This window comes from Mustela erminea, chromosome 7 (assembly GCF_009829155.1).
Source record: "Mustela erminea isolate mMusErm1 chromosome 7, mMusErm1.Pri, whole genome shotgun sequence".
Taxonomy (NCBI): domain Eukaryota; kingdom Metazoa; phylum Chordata; class Mammalia; order Carnivora; family Mustelidae; genus Mustela; species Mustela erminea.
The window spans coordinates 115,672,986-115,692,942 of NC_045620.1; the positions used below are offsets into that span (position 1 = coordinate 115,672,986).

General features: G+C 49.3%; 3 protein-coding genes across 3 annotated transcripts; 1 reads left to right on the forward strand and 2 right to left on the reverse strand.

The window, feature by feature from the left end:
- Nucleotides 1–797: 797 nt before the first annotated feature.
- Nucleotides 798–12,101, forward strand: LOC116596048 (intraflagellar transport protein 172 homolog; the record flags this gene model as incomplete). Its single annotated transcript, XM_032353038.1, is given in 22 exon segments — nucleotides 798–937; nucleotides 1,104–1,211; nucleotides 2,584–2,668; nucleotides 2,956–3,048; nucleotides 3,575–3,652; nucleotides 3,875–4,123; nucleotides 4,305–4,383; nucleotides 4,578–4,698; nucleotides 4,874–4,900; nucleotides 4,902–4,947; nucleotides 4,950–5,009; nucleotides 5,536–5,625; nucleotides 6,210–6,307; nucleotides 6,451–6,586; nucleotides 6,671–6,787; nucleotides 7,111–7,253; nucleotides 8,130–8,223; nucleotides 8,336–8,400; nucleotides 8,584–8,764; nucleotides 9,011–9,120; nucleotides 9,234–9,363; nucleotides 11,153–12,101. Coding segments are annotated over 22 exon segments (2,541 nt in total), but the record flags the coding sequence as incomplete, so codon positions are not given.
- A 28-nt stretch (nucleotides 12,102–12,129) lies between these two features.
- LOC116596041 (uncharacterized protein C2orf16-like) lies at nucleotides 12,130–14,937 on the reverse strand. Its single transcript, XM_032353027.1, has one exon. It carries the CDS (start codon nucleotides 14,243–14,245, stop codon nucleotides 13,427–13,429), a length of 819 nt encoding a protein of 272 aa, XP_032208918.1. The 5' UTR covers nucleotides 14,246–14,937; the 3' UTR covers nucleotides 12,130–13,426.
- Nucleotides 14,639–15,516, reverse strand: LOC116596408 (uncharacterized protein C2orf16-like). The gene has a single exon (XM_032353708.1). It carries the CDS (start codon nucleotides 15,497–15,499, stop codon nucleotides 14,639–14,641), a length of 861 nt encoding a protein of 286 aa, XP_032209599.1. The 5' UTR covers nucleotides 15,500–15,516.
- Between the last annotated feature and the right edge of the window lie 4,441 nt (nucleotides 15,517–19,957).

The following is a 19,957-nucleotide window of genomic DNA, read 5'->3' on the forward strand; positions in this document are numbered from 1 at the left end:
GGATATAATTTTTAGAATCTCAAGGGCCTAACATGGGCATGTTTTCCTCTAGAGATGATCAGTGTTTGCTTTTGCAGGAATCGGGCATACTAATGACTTTTGTTCCCTTTCCTGAAGAGAGGATCCCAGATTTCATGACTAACACATTCTCAGAATCGCCCCCTCATCCTGCTGGAGGACCCCTGCTTTATTCACCCGCTGCTGTGTTTGCATCAGGGCAACTGTGCCCTTTCCGCTTGCTCCCCTGTTTTTTCCTGCTCGGGTTTTAGCTTACCGGCCTTTTCCTTTTTATGTTTTCCTTCCCTTTTCTGTTTTTCTCCTTTTCTTTCTCTTCTTCCTTCCTTCCTTTTCTTCCCTTCCTTCCCTCCTTACCGCCTTTTCTTCCCTCCCTCCTGCTTTTCCTTTCCTTTCCTCCCCGTGGGAGACTAGGAAGCAAGCCTAGTGATTTCTTCAGGTGACCTAAGCAACGAAGGTATGCAAAAGTACGGCCCAGGTTAAAGTTGTATTTTAACAGGACTCAAGCTGGAAGCAGAAGTGGTTGCCCACTTTGTCAGTTTACCTGCAGGCATTAGTGCGGGCACAGCTCTGAGTGTCCAGGAAGCTGAGGGCATTCATGTAGAGAAGGGCTTCTTACCTGCTTGAAGGAAACTAAACGCCGGGCAAACAAGGGCCACTGGGATTCCCTCAGCGTGTAAGCGCTAGGGTGGGGTAAGGCCGGGTCCGTTCTGCAGTGGAGTCGGTGGAGACACTAACCTGGAATTCGGGTGGGGTGGGGGGACTGAAATTTTACAGGGTGATGTGGTAGGTCTGGAGCGGAGCGGGGGCAGGGGGGGAAGACGGAGGTGATGGTGACCGAAGGTGTGACAACTGTTGCCTACACGCTGGATGAGGGCCTGATAGGGTTTGGAACGGCCATTGATGACGGCAACTACACTCGGTGAGGGGCTGGGCTGACAGCCCCGGGAGGTGGTGGGAGAGGCTGGTTCTGAGGCTGGAGCAGCTGGGATGGGCCAGACAACTGGCCCCGCCACCCCTGCCCATCGCCAGTACTCCTCTGCGCCCTGCTGCGCCTGCACTGTTGCTTTCCTTCCTTCTGTCTTCAGGGCCACAGCCTTCTTGGAGACTCTGGAAATGACCGCAGAAACAGAGGCAATGTGGAACACCTTGAGCAAACTGGCACTCGAGGCAAGGCAGCTCCGCATCGCGGAGAGGTGAGGCAGACCAGAAGTGAGGTGTGGGCAGCTAGGAAGGATGGCCAGAGGCCATTTTCGGTGTGGGGGGCGGGGTGTGTGAGAGGCTCCTCCCAGTGCTGAGGCACCAGTCCCATGCCCTTACAACCAGTAATACCTTCCAGGTAGTTATTCCAAACATTCTTCCATCCCACTTTATAAGATTTTTTTTGCTTTTGCTTCCCCTATGTAGGTCCCCCTTCAGAGTTTTAACACCCATGCCCTCCAGTCCAGGTGTTGATGTGTATTTCCAAATGCAGCATAGGGGTGTAGTTAGTAGGACAGTCTTGAGGTTTTAGACTCTTTCGAGTTACCTGGCTCCATTTAACAGCTTGTATAGCCGTGGGTTAAGTGAACCTTTCCAAACCTTGGTTTCTTAATTTCCTCTCTGTAAATGGGAGGAATGATAGCATTTACCTCCTGGGGTGGTAAAGAAGAATCACAGGGGCAGTGAAGAAAGTAGGAGAATTCTCAGTGCTCAGTAAATGTCAGCTGCTGCTGTTTTGCCAGGAGTCCTCTTGGATGCTTCCTTTCCCATGGCCCCACAGGTAGACGACCAGCTTGTCCTAGGGCCCTGACCCAGCGTCTTCAGAACACATCCTGAAGCTCTTACTGTCCAGCCCAGAACAGACCACACCTCTACCTGCAGTGTCACAAAAGCCTCTTAGTCTCACGGATCCTGTTCTTACACACCTACCATCCATTCATCCCACAATAGCTGAAATCATGTGTTACACCATAAATCAGATTGTGTCCTTTATTTGCTCAAACCTTCCAGTAGCTTACTGTTATACTTAGTATAAGATCCACAGCCCATGGCATGTCCTAACTCCTTACAATATTTGGCCTCTGCCCCCTTCATCTTCCAGCTACCCACGTGCCCGTTAGTCTCCAGCCACACTGGCACCCCTTGGGCCCTTTGAGTATCTCAGACTCATTCCTGCCATGGCACCTTACATGCGCTGTTCCCTCTGCCTGGAATAATTTTTCCCCATCTTGCGTGACAGACTTTTTCTTGTACTTAGGTCTTGGCACAAATGTCATCTCCTCAGATAGGCCTTCTCTGAGTTCCAGCTGAACTAGCCCCCTCCGTTACAGTTTATATGTACTGTCACGCTATTCCATTTCACTCTTCTTTCTCTGGAATATCTTTGTTTGCGTACTAACTACTTGTTTCCCCCAGAAAGTAAGTTCCCTGAGAGCAAGGCCCTCATCCGCCCTATCCCCTTGTGTCTCTAGGGGCAGAAACCGCGCGCGGCACTTCACCGAGGCTCAGTGTTCGGCTGCTGGGCCGGCGCGTCCGCGCTGATCCTGCAGTGATGCTGCTGTTACTATGATTGCTTCCGCCCTGTAGGTGCTTTTCTGCTTGGGGCCATGTAGCAAAAGTTCGATTCCTGCATGAGACCAAGGAGATTGCAGACCAAGTGTCTCAGGAATATGCAAGTATTATCCTCCTGAATTATTCAGTCTCTCAAGCTGAGATTTCTCTTCACACGCAGCCCCACCACCCCTGGCTTTCCAGCCATGGCTTGCGCGCCTCCACCTTCGAGTCAGACCGTGCTGGAATGGCTTGCCAGACCTCATCCTTTAAGCCCCATGAAGGTTTTCAGCTTTCTGGTCCTTTAGCTTCGTCGTCTCTGTGGCCTTCCTGTCTAATAAGCTCACATAGTCAGAATGGCTCCTGCAGTGCTGACAGGATAACCAGAGCCTTCTTCCTCTCCCACAGGGTGGAGAAGGAACGGACTTTTACCAGGTCCGAGCACGCCTAGCCATGCTGGAGAAGAACTACAAGCTGGCTGAGATGATCTTCTTGGAGCAGGTGATGGGAGCAGAGGGGCCAGATTCAAGAGGGGAGCTGGGCGGGAGGGGGAGTGAGGCAGCCTGAGGGGAGGAGAGAGCTCCGGGGGAGAGCTTCTAGAAAGGTTGATGCAGCTAAAATGTCACTCCTTCCTTCTGGCTCTGCTCTGCGTTAGTCCTTACAGTTATGTCTTTATAAGCTCTCTGCTGCCTCCCCATCTGCCAACCTCCCCCCTACCCCAGAGCCTGCCCTGGCCCTGCTTGTGCACACAGGCAAATCCAGGGTTTGTGGGGCCCGAAGCGGATAGAATTTGAGGAGCCCTCCTTAAGAAATAATGCCTTGGAAGGGGCCTATACAAATGAGGTGCCCTGGGGCTTAACCTCCTTCTGCTTTCATGATAAATCCAGCCACTGCTTGTGCATGAGTCAAGGGTGAGGCTTTCAGTCCCCCCGGGCTGGCATCATACCCGGGCTGAGGACAGCCTGCCGATCCCTGATGCTCCTCTCACTTCTTGGTGTCCCTCTCTCCTCTGCCCGGGTTCCCCTAGAGTGCCGTTGAGAAGGCTATAGATATGTAGCATGTGCTGCACCGTTGGGATGAGTGTATTGCTGTGGCTCAGGCCAAGGTACTAGCAGTTTTGTCTTCTCCATGGTGCTCGCAGCTCAGTTCCACCAATATCTGAAGCCTCTTCTTACCAAGGAGGCTATAGGAGCTGGAACAGGGTTGGGCTGGGAGTTGGCACATTGGTGACCGGGAGGCTTTCCGTTGTTACAGTGGGATTGGAGAAGCTTGGGAAGCAGCACAGGAAGGAGGGAGGTGACTTGTCTTGCCTCTCTTGCATGTCCAGGGCCACCCAGCCCTGGAGAAGCTGCGCCGGAGTTACTACCAGTGGCTGATGGACACACAGCAAGAGGAGCAAGCCGGTGAGCTACAGGAGAGCCAGGGGGATGGACTAGCAGCCATCAGCCTCTACCTCAAAGCCGGGCTCCCTGCCAAAGCTGCCCGACTGGTGCTGGCCCGGGAGGAACTGCTAGCTAACACCGAGCTGATAGAAAACATCACTGCAGCCCTAATCAAGGGGGAGCTGTATGAAAGGGTATGGCTGGCTTCCCGTTCCTGTCCCTCCTCTCCAGGACTCAGCGCTCCCTCCTACCCAGGAGAGTCCTGGAGTGCATAGCCCCCCAAGAACTGGTGGCTGAGTCTCCACCTTTGGGGGTTGCTACTTGATTCTTAGTGTAGTAGGGTTGTTGTTGTAGTCACGTGGTATGTGTCAACAGGCGGGTGATCTCTTTGAGAAGATTCGGAACCCAGAGCGGGCCCTGGAGTGCTACTGTAAAGGCAGCGCATTCATGAAAGGTACTGCCCCGGACAACCCAGCCTTCCCTGTTAGAGTCTTGCCCGAATAGTCCCCCTGCACCAATTTTGTGCACCTGTTCTGGTGGATCGGCTCAGTTCCCCATCCCTCCACTTGTCACCTATTTTCCACACCCCGATTTCCCGGAGTCCCATCCCTGGAAGGCTGAGCTGAGTGCCCTCTCTGTCCCTGGCAGCGGTGGAGCTGGCTCGGTTGGCATTCCCAGTGGAGGTGATGAGACTGGAAGAGGCCTGGGGGGATCACTTGGTGCAGCAGAAGCAGCTCGATGCAGCCATTCATCACTACATTGAAGCCAGGTAGAGGGGTGCAAAGGCGACTGGGTGTGAGGTCCAAGGTGATGGGGCAAGTAAGGGCACTGAGGCTCCAAGAGAGATGGCACCATGTAGGTTGGAGTAGGCTTGAGATGTCTCCCTACCTCTACCTGTCTTCCTCTTGCCTCATACGCACGGATGCCTTTCCCAGTTCTGCCAGGTGCTCCATTAAGGCAATTGAAGCTGCCCTGGAAGAAGGCCATTTATGTATTAGATCTACCGGACCGGAACACTGTTGGACCACCACATACTATCCCCGCGGGGCCCAACACTATGCGTCTCTGCAGGAGTATGAGGTGAGGAAAGTCCCTTGCTGGAGCTGGAGGCAACGCAGTACCGAATGAGAAGAGAACCCGGAACCGGAAGTGGGGCCCCTCACCAAATCCTTCTTTCTGGGTCCAGCAGCACCAGCCACCCTGAGCGAGAAGAAAGCAGTTTACTTCCCTTATTTCATTCCAACATAACATAGAGCCCTCTCCCAGACCTATAAAGCGAGTCTCCAGCTCTCTTCCTGTGGAGCTGTTCCAATGTGGAATTGCCCTGTGTTGCAGAAGTACGGGGTCCTTTTCGGTCCTTTTAAACTCTCTGTTGTATTGTCCCCATTCTGGTTTTGGCTGTTTTTTTTTTTTGTTTTTGTTTTTGTTTTCAAAACAGTGGAGGGTGTGAGACACCATAGCCCTCTTTTCTTCTGTGTTGTGGACTAAGGACCCGTCTCCTCCACGCCACCCTAGCTGAGGTTTGCTCTCCCCCTGCAGGCCGCTCTAATGCTCTTGCTCTAACGCTCTTGCTCCCGGCCTTTTGTATCTGCTGTCTCGAGCACAGATTGCGGAGGAGCTCTACGTTAAGGGAGACTGAACAGAAGATGCAGTAGACATGTACACTCGGGCCGGCTGCTGGGAGCAAGCCCACAAGGTAGAGAGCAGGGCCCGGTTCTCCGAGGGCTCCACCTCTCTGGGCTGTCCCCACTTTCCTTGGGCTCTGATGTCCCCTCTTCACCGGCCTCCTTGAAAGCTGAGAAAAAGCAAAAGATAGAAAAGTCTGGAGCGCTTGGATACCTAGCCGCAGGGAAAGGCAAGGATGAAGAGGCCCTTGTTCCAAACCCGTAATTCCGAAGCGAGCAGAAGGGTTTGGGAGCTGGGGAGCCCCAAATGCCCCTCCCCAAGCTGTAGTCACAGCGGCAACTTCATTCGCTGCCGGCGCCCAGAACCCAGTGGTTATGGCGGGAGCACGGGAGTGGGAACACGTGCCCCAGCGTAGGGCATCTCTGGCCTTTCTGCCTGAGCAGAATATAGTCCTGACTCTGCTCCTTATGGTCTTGGAATTCCCTGGACTGACCAGGAAAGCATCCGTACACAAACCCCTGTGGTTGTTGGGAAGGTTCAGAGTTGCTGGGAACACAGGTCACCCCCGAGTCGCACTTCCCTGGCCATCCCGCAGCCCCCCTGCCTGCCTCGGAAGTGCGCTGGAGGTGACAGGGGCTCTGTGTGTCTGCACAGCTGGCGATGAAGTGCATGAGGCCGGAAGACGTGTCAGTGCTGTACATCAGCCAGGCTCAGGAGACGGAGAAGCAGGGCAAGTACCTGGAGGCTGAAAGGTGAGCCACGGCCCCAGAAGCAGCGTGTGGGGAGAGGGATGGTGCGGGGAGAGGGATGCGTCTGAGGATGCGCACGTCTGCCTAGAGGGCAGTGATGCAGGAATCTGGGTCGAGGAGGCCCCGGGTGTCTCTCCCCTCCCCAGGCTCTACGTGACAGTGGAAGAGCCTGATCTTGCCATCACCATGTTCAAAAAGCACAAGCTGGATGATGATATGATCTGCCCAGTAGGGAAGCACCACCCAGATCTCCTCAGTGACACACACCTACACCTGGGCAAGGTGAGCCCTTCTCCGGTCTCGGCCATCTCTTCCCCGAACAGGCCCCACGTCCCCCTCGCCCCATCCTGACCCTCCTTTCCCCAGGAGCTGGAGGCTGAAGGCCGACTGCAGGAGGCCGAGTATCACTACCTCGAGGCTCAGGAGTGGAAGGCAACAGTGAACATGGACCGGTCCAATGGGCTTTGGGAGGAGGCCTACCGGGTAAGGAGTCCAGGTCACTCTGGGGACACGCCCGTGCCTCTTCCCCACTCTCAAGTGACACATTCTGAACTGGTCGTGGGTCTCTTTGAAAAATGTCCATACCGACAGGCAAAATTTCACATGCAGTAGGAGGGGTCTGTGGACTACCCGAAGTCCATCCTTGGACCCTGAGCAGGCTAAGGCTAACAGACCCCAAAACTGAGCCCTCTCCCTGTTCTAGTAGAAAGACCTGACCCTTGTCAAAGCTGCAGTCCGGTCAGCGGGGGAAGGGAGCAGCCCTGTGGCCCTGCGTGGGAGGATTGCCAAATGGCTTTGCTTCACAGGTGGCCCAGGCTCACGGAGGAGCTGATGCCCACAAGCACGTGGCCTATCTGTGGGCAAAGAGCCTGGGAGGAGCGTCCGCAGTGAGACTGCTCACTAAGCTCGGACTCCTGGCAGCTGCCGTGGACCACGCTGCCGACAACTGGTGAGGCCCCACGGCTTCTCTCCACTGGCCCCTTTCGAGACAGAGCCTCTACATAGACAAGGAAAACGGCTGTATAGCTGAGAAGTGTTTCTGAAAATGGGGGCAGGAGTGAAGAAATCCTTGGAAGAACGTGATGGAGAGGCAAGGAATGAATCAGTAGCTCTGCCCCTGTTCCCCGGGGGCTCAGAACAGTGTTTAGCTCTTCCAAGAAGATGGAAAGTGATCAGCTTTTTTCCTTCTTTTTTCAAAAAGACCTTTTTAAGTAATTACTATAGCCATTGTGGGGCTTGAACTCAACCCAAGATCAAGGGTCCCTCATTCTACAGACTGAGCCAGGCAGGTGCCCCAGAGAGAAGAGCTTTTAAAGCGAAGGTGCACTAAGCCAGTAATTGACTTCTGAGTAACAGAAGTGGGCTTCTGTTAAATGCAAAAAGAGCTTTTCTTAAGCAAATGTTACAAAGACCAGTAATAATCCTGCATCGAGTCAGATGGCTGACAGTAGTCTTAATGTTTTAGAGAGAGAGTTTTTCTGCTAGTATAAATGTGGCTCAGGAGGAAGTGGTGGAGAACCCGGAGCCCTCGCTCCCGAGGCAGAGTAGTGCTGTGAGGCTCACTGCGGTCCCCTGCCTCGCGCCCATCCCATTCCTTTATGCCCACTGGTCACAGGAAGCACAGGCTTTTCCAAGTGTCCCCTGACCCCCGTCCTCCTTTACGTGTCTGTGTGTGTCTGTGTCACTTCACATGGATTGTCTTCTCAGTCTGTCCTTTCCCTCCCCTGGCCCCGTCGCTACCCTATTTGTTTTCTCTTGCCCTGCTCCGCCTCTTATAAAATGAAAGTACTGAGTAGGCAAACCTTACCTACACCTTCCATTTCAGCTCATTTGAATTTGCTTTTGAACTCTCCCGGCTGGCCCTCAAGCACAAAACCCCTGAGATGCATCTCCGATATGCTATGTACCTGGAGGATGAGGTATGGATGTGCTCCTCCTCCCTTGCTTTTAACCTGGACCTCCTCCTGTCTCCCGGCTGCCGTGATGGCAATCTGCTTCTGATCGTGTGCGGCTGCCCTTCTGTCCCTGCAGGTTAAATCTGAAGAGGCCGAAGCTGAATTCATCAGGGCTGGTAAGCCCAAGGAAGCAGTCCTCATGTGAGTTACCCATCAATTCCTTACACCCGTCCTTCAAATCGCAGCCCCAGGACCTGGCATGGCCACCTTCACCTGAACCTAGTACCAATAAATCTTCTACCCCCTCTGATATGGCTGTCTGTCTCCCACTATTGAGGCCTCAGTCCTGTGCTGAGCCTCCCCTGTGTCCTCTTCTGGGAGCAGGTTCGTCCATAACCAGGACTGGGAGGCAGCTCAGCGTGTGGCCGAGGCCCACGATCCTGACACTGTCGCCGAGGTGCTTGTGGGGCAGGCCCGGGGGGCCTTGGAGGAGAAGGACTTTCAGAAAGCAGAAGGGCTGCTGCTTCGGGCCCAGAGACCGGGCCTGGCCCTCAATTATTATAAGGTAGGGCACCGGATTCAGGACCATGAGGGGGAGGGGGAGAGAGTGTAAGAACCCACAGAGCACTACACTAACCAATACTACTGGGAAAGATCCAGAGAGTTAGCACTGGAGAGAGGGAAGGAGACAAGGAGGAGAAGAGAGGTGCAAGGACCTAGGGATCCGTGGCCCATAGTATAGAGCACCTGTGTGGCAGTGGGAAGGTGTCACGCCGGCCTCTGCCTTCCTGATACCTGGAAATCCGAGCAGGACGCTGGATTATGGAGCGACGCCCTGCGGATCTGCAAGGACTATGTGCCGGGCCAGCTGGAGGTTCTGCAGGAAGAGTGTGAGCGGGAGGCTACCAAGAAAGGGGCCAGGTATGACGCCAGGAGGCGGCAAGTGTCGGCAGGTCTGGAGGTTGGGTCACAAGGTGTGCACGGGATAGGCCACGCTGCCCAGCCTGTCCTGGTCACGTGTACTCTCATCTCAGGGGCATGGAGGGGCTCGTGGACCAAGCTCGCCAGTGGGAGCAGGCTGGAGAGTATAGCCGTGCCGTCGACTGCTACCTCAAGGTGCGGGGCTCAGGCAGCAGCAGCCTGGTGGAAAAGTGCTGGATGAAGGTGAGGCGGGCTCCACCCTTCCTGGCCGCCCACTTCCCGGACCGCCCTCACAGCCAGCACACCTCCTCAGACATTGCTTTTTCCTCCTGGGCCTCTCATTTTCGCTCAGGCGGCAGGTACCTGCTGAGTGCTTGCTAGATGCTAGAGCCAGAACTATGAAAACTATAAAAGGGGATCTGAGGCAGAACGCCTAACAGCCTGAAATTGGGGGAAGCTGGACACCACTGTGGCTCAGCTAATTGAGTACCTCGGTGAAGATAAAGGCTGTGATTTGAAGTGGAGTTCAGAGGCGGGTGAGGTCTCGACTGAGAGGGAGGGAGGCTTTGTGAGGGAGGGGGCAGACCTGGGACCAGAGCTGGAAGGGCAAATCCAGAGGCCGGAGCTGGGGCCAGAAGGAAGCCAGGAAGAAAGCAGAGTCTCCTCCTCTACATAGAAGCTCCTAAAGAGAAGAATCTAGCCGGCTAAGCCAAGTCAGTAGGTTTCATCAATTCCTAAACATATATATAATCACATTTTATTATCTTAGAAATTGGGTTGCATGTGAAGTTTTCTGTTTTTTGTTTTTTTTAAGATTTTATTTATTTATTTATTTGACACAGAGAGATAGATCACAAGTAGGCGGAGGCAGGCAGAGAGAGAGGGGGAAGCAGGCTCCCTGCTGAGCAGAGAGCCCGATGCGGGACTCGATCCCAGGACCCTGAGATCATGACCCAAGCCGAAGGCAGAGGGTTAACCCGCTGAGCCATTCAGGCGCCCCTGCATGTGAAGTTTTAAATGATGTATCTGGGGTACCTGGGTGACTTGGTGGGTAAAGCATCTGACACTTCATTTTTGGCTCAGCACATGATCTCAGGGTTGTGAGATCAAGTTCTGCAGTGGGCTCTGCACTGGGTGCGGAATCTGCCTTAGATTCGCTCTTCTTCTCCCTCTGCCCCTCCCCACTCATGCTGTCTAAAACAAAAAAATAACAAAAAAATAAGTAAATGATGCATCTTTGATTCAGAGAAATATGGTATTAGGAGTTTGAGGGGGATGTGGAGTCAGAGCCTCTGATCCCAGGTCTGAACTTCTACTTCTGCCTGGCAGCTTCCGAGGGGGCTGGGGCTGGAGTGAGTCACGTGACAGGACTCCCTCCTCTGAGACCCCGCCCCGGGAAGCTGTAGGTGGGGTTTAGAGCCCCAAAGGTGGCTTCAGGGCCCCTTCCTCGCGTTCCATCCGTTTGCGCGACACCCAATATCCCTTCACCCTCCGTTCCCCCCTCCAGCACGACGAGTGGGCTTTCTAGGTGGAGATCAATTATCGCCCCTTTATTTATCTTAGAGAAATGACAGACCCATTCCCGCCCTTCCTCCCCCCAGGTAGAGAGGCACAGAGGCTCTTGGATTGCTGAGGGTGCAGGTATCCGAGGCAGTGGCTGAGCAGGAAAGAAGCCAGAAAAGAGGCAGGTTGGTGAAGGCTTGAGCCAGTCAGTGAATAATGGGGACGAATCTCTTCTCATCTGTTAGCTTCAGGCCTCTAAACTTGGCCTGTTTTGGAGTATTTTGTGTGTGGTCCCCAGGAGACGTGTTTGAGGAGCCCTTGCAATCTTCAGACAGACCATGTCTGAGCCTCTCCCTAGGGCAGCTGTGTTGGAGTCTCTCCTTAGCGGGACTGTGATGGGTTCTCACAGAGGGACTGAGATGGGTTTTCCCACACCAACTGTACTGGCCCCTTTCAAAGTGGCTCTGTTGGCTCTGCTCAGAATGACTGTGTCTGTTCCCCTCACACAGACTGCGTCCACTTCTTTAAGAGGGACTACAGTGAGTTCTCTCTGAGGAACTGCGACCACTCCTCTCAGAGGTCCTATGCTGTCTTCTCTCAGAAGGGCTGTGTCCTCTCACCTCTAAGGGACTGTGATGAGTTTTCTGAAAGAGACATCTCCTCTCACAGGGACTCTGATGGCTCCTTTCAGAGGAACTGTGATGTCTCCTCCGAGGATGACTTCGATGGCACCTCTCGGAGGGACTGCAATGGCTTTCAGAGGAATTACTTGGGGTTCTCTCCCTTACAAAGCTATGGCGGTTTCGCTTCTTGGGTGTGAGTTTCTCTGTAAGGTGACTGTGTGAGGTTCTCTTAAGTGAACCATGTAGATTTCTCCCTCTGGCCTGAACTCTGGTTCCTATTTTGGAGCTCTTGGACTCCTGGCTAGAGATTTCACATCTGTAGGAGTTTCTCTTATCTTTGCTGCTCTTGTCGTTTTGAACAATGACCACAGCCTGTCCGACTGAAGTGGTTTTGAAAATAGCACTTCTTTGGGAAACTATGGGCTTGGGTCGTTGGGTATGTCTACGTTGGAAAGAGCTACCTCTTTTTGGTTGATGAGCTGATCTGAATTGCTGTATTTCTTCCCATAACATCTTCTCCTGCTTAGTGGTTATGTCTGTTGGCTTTAGCTTACCAACTGACATCCTATCTCTTTTGATATCTCTTGATGAGGAATCATCTCTGGCTTTTTGTTTTGGTTGGTGGTTTTTGCTTGAACACAAATGGTCTGGTCTTGACCTGTCCTTAGGCTTCTGTCCAGCAAAAGCCATTATTCTTCGTGCTCTCTGGAATGCTTGCTTTAGGCCTTGAAAAAACCGTTGAATGAATTTGGGTTGGGAGGATTTCTTAGGTTGTCTTTTCGAAGAGGCAGTAGTTGTCTGAGATGCTCTATTCCTCTTCCTTCTTAACTGTTCTCGTAATCCTGAGAAGAACTCCATATTGTGGTTCTACCGTTTTTAGAACTTTGTGTTTTGTGTTCTGCCTCCTGTAGTGATTCTTTTCTTTGGGTATTTTGAATTACGGGTCTTTTTGATTCTCCTTTTAGCCCATTTTTCATCCTTACTGCTTTCAGAGTCACTCTCTGGTAGAGAGTGAACTTGAGTAAACTCATAGTGCCCTAGCCCTCCAATTGTCATCTTTCCTGCTAGGGCAGGGCTCCTATACTGTCTTTGCCTGTTGTGGACTTGTACAGGAGCAGGAGACTGGGAAGATACGGACTGGAAATGCATTGTAGAAGTAGGACTCTTGGAAGCTCGAGTATAGACTTTAGCTTTTCTTGGTGATGGTGATATAGAACTCCTTAGTGTGATGGTTCTGTCTCTTCTGTGGTACTTTGGGACTTGGGATCTTTTCCTAGTTTGCAACCTAAAGCCAAAACTCACCTTAATCTCTCCGTGGTTTTCGGGAGTGCTTACAAGGTAGAGCTGTAAGAAGGTAAGGCTCCAAAGTGCCCTGTAATTTATGACAGCAATTAAAATCTACACATAGGCCACACTGTAGGCAGTGTGTATTTTAAAACCAGACCTGAAGTTAGAGGTAGAAGTACATTGGGGGGTATTTGACTCCTTAACAGTTTTGCTGCCATTTTTAGCTGCAGATCTTGTAGCAACTGGAACTGTTCTGACAAGTCAGTCTTGGCCTGGGGAAGATAACTTGGCTTGAGACAGTGTTGGGACTCAAAAATCCTTGTCTGTGAACTCTGTGAGTTCTCACTCTCTTCCATTGGAACAGAATCTTTCCTAGTGAAAACTATATTGAAGGAAGACTCTAAATTTACTGGGACAGGAGGCTGACCCTCTGTACATGAAACAGGCATGTGCTGAATGACTTCCTGGGATATATCACTAAGCTTCGAACTTTTCTTTATTTTCACACTAGCCCCAGAGTGTTGCTGTATTATGGAGGACATGGAGCTACGTGTCCACATCCTTAAGGCTATTCTTTGTTCATGACCATGATAGGAAGTGTCTCTCTGAATGTAGTTTTTGGACACTGAAGTCTGAGAAATAATACTTCGACTCTTCTCTAGCAGACTCTTGGAAAGTTCCATCAGTTCCGCAGGAACCCCAAATAAATTCTGAATAGATAGATATCTGCAGTGGCTCTTTCCATTAAAGATGTTTGAGAACAAAGGTTCCTTTCCATAGTGGTAGCCAAGACATTCCCTATCACTAGCATCTTGGAGAGATATTTTCTGGGTAGTTGCTGTCTCCAGGAGTGATTCTCCCAGACATTCTGTTGTCTGCTCAGGACAGACCAGTTAAGGCCTCTGAGTTCCTGATCCTGACTGGAAGGTCCTAGATGGTGATCTCCAGCTTTGCAGTGGATGTTGGGATAGGCGCTGGAGTGAATTCTCTAGCTTCTCCACCTGCTTCTTAACAGTCCTCTTAGATACGACACCCACTCCTGGGATCTCAAAATGTGGGATTTCTACACTGTTAGCTATCTTATCAGAGGGTTGATTGTGAAGGGACAAGGGAAGGGTTGACGTTCGTATCACAGTAGGGTCTATAAAGTATTCTTCAGACTGCAAAATATCTGTCCCAAAGTTTTTTATATCCAAGGCCCTTGACACTTCTGGCATCTCCAGATCACAAAGGCTTCCTAATTCAGATGCTTCGACAGAGCTTGAGATGAGTGAGTTTGAAGAGTTCTGTAGAAGTCTAGAGAAAGAATTCCCTATTTGTAACTCCTCTCTTGACATAAAATCCTCAGATTCCCTATTCTGATATACCTGTACTAGATTCAAATCCTCACATTCCATGATTTGAGGAGGCCCTATTTTTACCCCCATTCCTTTCACAGCCTGAAGCCCTTGTTCATGAGTAAACACTGTCGATTCCTCCAAAGAAAATGCTGGCTGTGAGAGTGATTCTGAAGATTTCTCTTCGGTATTTGGCCTCATAGTTAGTTCTACAGGTTCTACCATTTCTTGAAGATGTGGCCTTGGGAAGAAATCCAAACAATCCATTACTTCAGTAGCTGATCCTAAGGAGACTCCTATTGGTTCTACAATCTGAGGAATGGGTAGTGGTGCTAATTCCTCAGATTTTACAATTTGAAGTGGTGGCCCTGGCATTAACACAGTCTTTACAATTTGAAAGCCTGTCAACTACATTCTATCCAAAATCTGGTGTGTTGGCTCTGTGGTTAATTCCTTTGATTTTACACTTTGCAACCATAGCCCTGAGGTAAACTCAGAAGGTCTCACATCTTGTAATTTTGGAGTCAGTTCAACATAGTCTACCATTTGAGAGGTACCCCCTGGTGTTAATGCTACAGACTTTACAACCTGAAGTGGTGGCCCAGGTGTCATTTTCACATATTCAATAACTTTTGGGGGGCCTATTGAGGTTATTCCTATTGGTTGAGCAGCTTGAAGCTGTGTCTTTGTAGATCCTGTGACTTGATCTAGTGGCTTTGGACTAATCCTCATAAGCTCTGTAATTTGACCCTGTAGTCCTGGAACTATCTATGAATATTTCATACTTTGATTCTGTGACTGTGTCAGCCCCATTGGTCCATCCCCTTGCTGCCATGTCCCAGATGTGAGCTCTACAGATTCTGCATGTCCTGTAGCTTGACCTGTTTGCCTTGGGGACAAATCTAAAGATTTCTCCCTATGAAGGCACTGCTTAGAGTTTGAGCCCACAGATTCAGGAGCTGGATATCTTAGCCTTGGTGTCATCTCTGAAGATTCTGGGACATGATGTAATGACTCTGCAGTCAGTGCTTCTGATTCTTCCCTTTGCAGTCTTTTCTCGGAGATCATCTCTGCAAATTCTAGTGCTTGAGGATAGGGCCTTGGAGCGCTCTCTATATATCCAGTGGTTTTACTTATTGGCTTTGGGGTCATGCCAAGGAATTCCTTCTCTGTTGGCCTTGCTTTGGGGGTCAACCCCATAGTTTCTGGAGTGTGATGCTTGGGCTCTGGTGTCATCTCTTCAGATCCTGTAACTTCCTGCACTGGACTTGTATAGGATTCCCCCGAGTCCTTAACTTGAGGCCATGACGGAGAGAATCGACCTCTTAGATACTTCCAGTGGTACAGTAAATCCACAACTTTATTGCCATGCATTAACGGACCTAGAGTTAACTCCTCAGGTTTTGTACTTTGGGGCTGCGGTTCTGGGGTCAGCGGCACAGATTTCACACCTTGAAATTGAGGTTCTGGGGTCAATTTCTTATAGTTCGTAAGTTCTGAATACGGTCCTAGATTCAGATGAACAAAGTTTATACTTTGGGACTCTGGGTTCAACACTTCTGGATTCATTCCTTGCATCTCTGATCCTGGTACTAACTCTGGATATTCTTGTATTATGTGTTGAGGCATTCAAGTGTCCAAGGCTTTTATGCCTTGGAGCATTGTCTCAAGAGCCCTTTGGAATGGCACTGAGTTCGCCTGCATAGATTCTGAAGTCTGGTTCAGTGGCCCTGGAGTACTTCTTAAAGATGATTGTGTCAACTCCAGAGATTCTTTCCTGTGGTGACAAGGGTCGGAAGTCAACTCTACTTCTGCTCCTTGATATCCTGGCTCGGGGATCATTCCTGAAGATTCCAAAGCTTGATGCCATCGGGTTAATCCTTCAGGTTCTGTGGCTTGATGATTTGGCTTGAGGTTCAGCTCTGCAGATTTTACTGCTTGAATGTGTGCCCCTGAGATTGGCTCCTCATATTTCATACTTTCCACCTGTGTTTCAGGAATCACATTTCTACATTCTACCATTTGAGGAAATTTCACATCTTTAAGCAATAGTATTGGGGCTGTCTCCTTAGATCGTTCATCTTGTAACCATGGCTTTGGGGCAAACTTCATGGATTTCTTCTCTTCCTGTTGTCATCTTAGGATCAGCTCCACAGCTTTTGTATCTGAAAACTTCAGTGGTAGGGCCAAATGAACATATTCCAGACCTTGCAACTGTGAATTGTGGGTCAAATATAGCGATTTCCTATTTTGCAACTGTGGTGCCTGGGCTAACTCAGCAGCTTTTCCACTTTGTTGTTATGTTCCTAGGGTAAAATGAACAGATTTCACACCTTGAAGCTGAGACCGTGGGGCTAACTGCACAGAAATCCCACTTTCCAGCTGTGAAATAGAAGCCAACTCATTAGATATTGCAATCTGCAGTTGAAGTTCTGTGGCCAGTTCTCTAGGGCTCACAGTTGGGATCAGCTGTCCATATTTCACCGTCTGTGGGACTGAACCTGGAATCATGTCTACAGATGTTACATTGTGCAATCCTGGGGGTAACATCATAGATCCAGTCTTAAGTTGTGGCATTGGCTTCACCCCCTAATAATTCTGCACCTGGAAGTAGAGATGTGGTGGTCATTACTGCAGATTCTGTGGCTTGATGCAGTGGCTTTTGGCTCATTTCCTTAGATGCTGTTCTTTGACCCAGTGATCTTGGTACTGTCCCTAAATGTTCCATTATTTGATGATGTGACTGTTTTGACTCAGTCACATTTCTGATTATGGGGTCAGAAGCCGACCCCATAGTTTCCACCATTTGATGGCTTTGCCTCATTAACCATCCCCATAGAATCCATGACTTGAAGCAGTGCTGCAGGAGTTACCGTCACATTATCTGTGACTTGATTCAGGGGTCTGGAGGTCTTCTTGGATTCCATAACTTGATGCTGAACACTTGATGTTACCTCCACTGGTTTAGTGACTTGATATGATGGTTTATAGTGCTTACACTCACTTTTTTTGTTGTTGTTGTTGTTGTTGTTTCCATTGGTTTCCCAACTTTGGTGACTGTGGGAACAAACCCAAAGATTTTATCACTTCTGAATGTGATTCTGGGATCATCCCCATTGAAGCCATGACTTGAAGTAATGCTAAAGGAGTTACCTTTATGCTCTCTGTAACTTGACATGGTAGCTTTGGGATCAATTCAACGTGAGTCATGTGGGACTTATGCTGCTGAATCCTTTTTTCCAGAAGACCTATGACCTTCTGTTCTATATTAAGTTCTAGAACGTGTTTTGGCTCCTTCTGCAGTCCAGTGGTTTTCTCTGGAATTACGTCAGCTCCTAAACTTTTGGGAAGCGGAGTGCCCAATGATGTAACTAAGGGTCTGGATTCAAGGATTTGCGGGCCATCCCCAAGTTGTGACTGCTTACCTGGGATAAGTGACTGTGAAATTTCTGTTTCTGTTCAATTTAATCCAGATTCCACTCCAGTATCACATGGAGCTGAAATGATGGACAGTTTGGGAATTTATTGTAGAGACTTTGTTCAGTGCTTTGATGAATGGGCATAGATACCTAGATTTGAGGTTTCTGTGGTTCGGGAACTCCTCCTTGTGCCTCAGTTAAATAATTCAGCATTGCCCATGACTCCCTCACCGGCAGAGGCACTGTTTGTTCCCTCAAAGTATAAACCTTCCAAGCCATATGTCCCTCTAACTCCCACCTAGCCAAAGGAGAGAGCAGGATTGGAGCCCACCCCAAGAATCGTGGTCTTCCCTTGGTGAAAATAAAATCTGGTCCATGATCCAATGTCAAATGACTCTTGCTCTCTCCCCCACTCTTTGTTTTTTCTTGTTGGCAGAGATCTGGGGATTCAAACACAGAGTTGATAAAAGAGTTTTGGGATCTTAAGGGTGAAAGAGCTGCCAAATTCTGTAAAAGTTTTGATTTCCCAAACTCTGAGAGCTGAAAAGGAGGCAGGGCTGTGCCTTGGTTCCTGAACATGGAAGACTGGTTTTTGGGTAAAATAGGTAAACTATGACTCTGGAGTTGCCGGGTTGTTCCTTTAGAAAAGACGGGAAGGTGGGACAGGCTGGAGTTGTTGCATCATGATCCAGAGGAGCTGCTGTCCTTAGGAGAATGTTTTGCCTTCTTACAGCCACAATGGGGTAGAACAGGCTCGTGAGCCACAAGCACAGAGGAGGTGGAGGAAGAAATCATATCCTGTGATTCAGGCAAACAGAATTCTCTAAGAGTTGATCTAGGAAATAAAGAAAAGTTTCCATTTGCTTTGGGGCAGGAAAAAGTAGGAAAAGGGAAAGGTAATGGCTCTTTCAAATGTGAAATATTTTGTCCTGAGGGAGAACAATAACAACAAAAGAGGTTGTCTTCCCCAATCTCAATTACTTATGTAAAGAATTCCTCTACGAGGAGGAGAGGAAGGTATGGGCCTCCATTCCAATCAGAAATGATTCATGGACTAAACCTTTGGACCCAGAATTTGTCCCCACTGCCCAAACTAAGTAAATAAGCAACCAACGAACAATCTCTCTTCTCCCTCTCTTTTTCCCTCCCTCTTTCCCTCTTTACTACCTCCCTTCTTCGGTCTCTTCCTCCCTCCCTCTTAAAAGTTTTACCACCTTTGGGGCATCTGGCTAGCTCGGTTGGTAGAGCATGCAACTCTTGATCTCGAGAATTCAATTCAATTCAAGTAGAGTTTACTTAAGACAAAAACAAAAACTTCCACCACCCAACCTCCTCCCAGAAACGACCTTCCCTGACCTTGCACATTCCAGATGTTGGAAGATCTGTTGAAGACTTCTCTCCATTGACCAGAGTACGTACTCCTGGGCCCATCCCATAGGGAGACCTGAAAATCTGGATACAAGAGTAGGTCAATGTCACTGAAGTGATATTAAAGTACTAGTAAGGAAACCAGTAAGAATAGTGACTTAACTTAGAAAAGGAACAGCTATCATTCTGAAGGAAGTAAAACAGTACTAGGTACCTTTCTCTTAACTCCTACAGAGTTTATCAGTAGAGTAAGCTGAAGAGAGGAGGAATAGATAGTGAAGGTCAACTCTACTCACTGTGTCCCATTAGCTTCCGAGCAGCTCATCCTAAGATTTTCTTCCCACTGGGAAGCTGGGAGCAGAGATAAAGAAGCTTTTAGCACCCTAATTGTTGATACCACCTCTACCTTGTTCCACCCCCTTGTTTTACAGATAAGAAAACAAAGGTGAAATCATGCCTAGGATCATTAAGTTAATTAGTGGTAGAGCTCAGACTTAACCCAGGGCTCAAGTTTTTATATTTTGAACTCTACTATGCTGCCTTCGCCATGGAGTAGATGAAGCTGTTGGAAAGAGCAGGAACAATCATGCGAGTAGGGAGTTGGAGTAAGAGAGCCAAAGTTCATAACACATATTTTTTCCCACCAAAGGAGTCTATCCAGTGCCTAGGGAAAAAGTTATCGGAACTTCCTGCACCAAACATTAATCTCACCGAATTTCTTTCCTGATACTTTGAGTTCTACACAAAAGGAAAATTAGGCAAGAAAGCATGGGGGAAAGGAAGCATAGGAAGAATTATCAATCCGTTTACAGCTCTCTGGAAGCTGCTGAAAAGAATCTAGCATCTTTGGAGATGCTAGAAAGAGTAAGCACATTTCTTTCATTTACATAATCTTTTTCAAATTCCCTCCCTCAACCTGTTATTAAAGTCTGGAGTCTTAAAGCAGACCCACAGTTGGTTTGTCATTAGCCTTGAGCTGAAGAATAAAGGATAGGATCTTTCTGACCTGTGAGTTTCTGGATATCTTTCAATTTATGATGCTTTGAAGTCTAGAGAGGCACAAAGAGAAAAAAATAAAATCAGAAAATGTTCTGGGTTAGAGAATCAAGAGCACATTTCCTCTTACAGACACAAATATTGATCCAGTTGGTGTCCATAACCACAGCACAACTGGCACCCCATTCATGTATTCATAGATCATTTAATGAGTGCTTACTAAGTTCTAGGCATTAGCTTGGGTGCTAGGACTACAAAGATAAATATGACCCCTGTATTCTGGGAATTCACATTAATGGGGAAA

What these genes read in the sequence shown, in the direction of transcription:
- LOC116596041 (XM_032353027.1), bottom strand. Translation starts at nt 14,245, where the DNA reads ATGCCAGGGCCACCACTTCAAATTGTAAAATCTGAGGAATTAGCACCA.
- LOC116596408 (XM_032353708.1), bottom strand. Translation starts at nt 15,499, where the DNA reads ATGCCTCAACACATAATACAAGAATATCCAGAGTTAGTACCAGGATCA.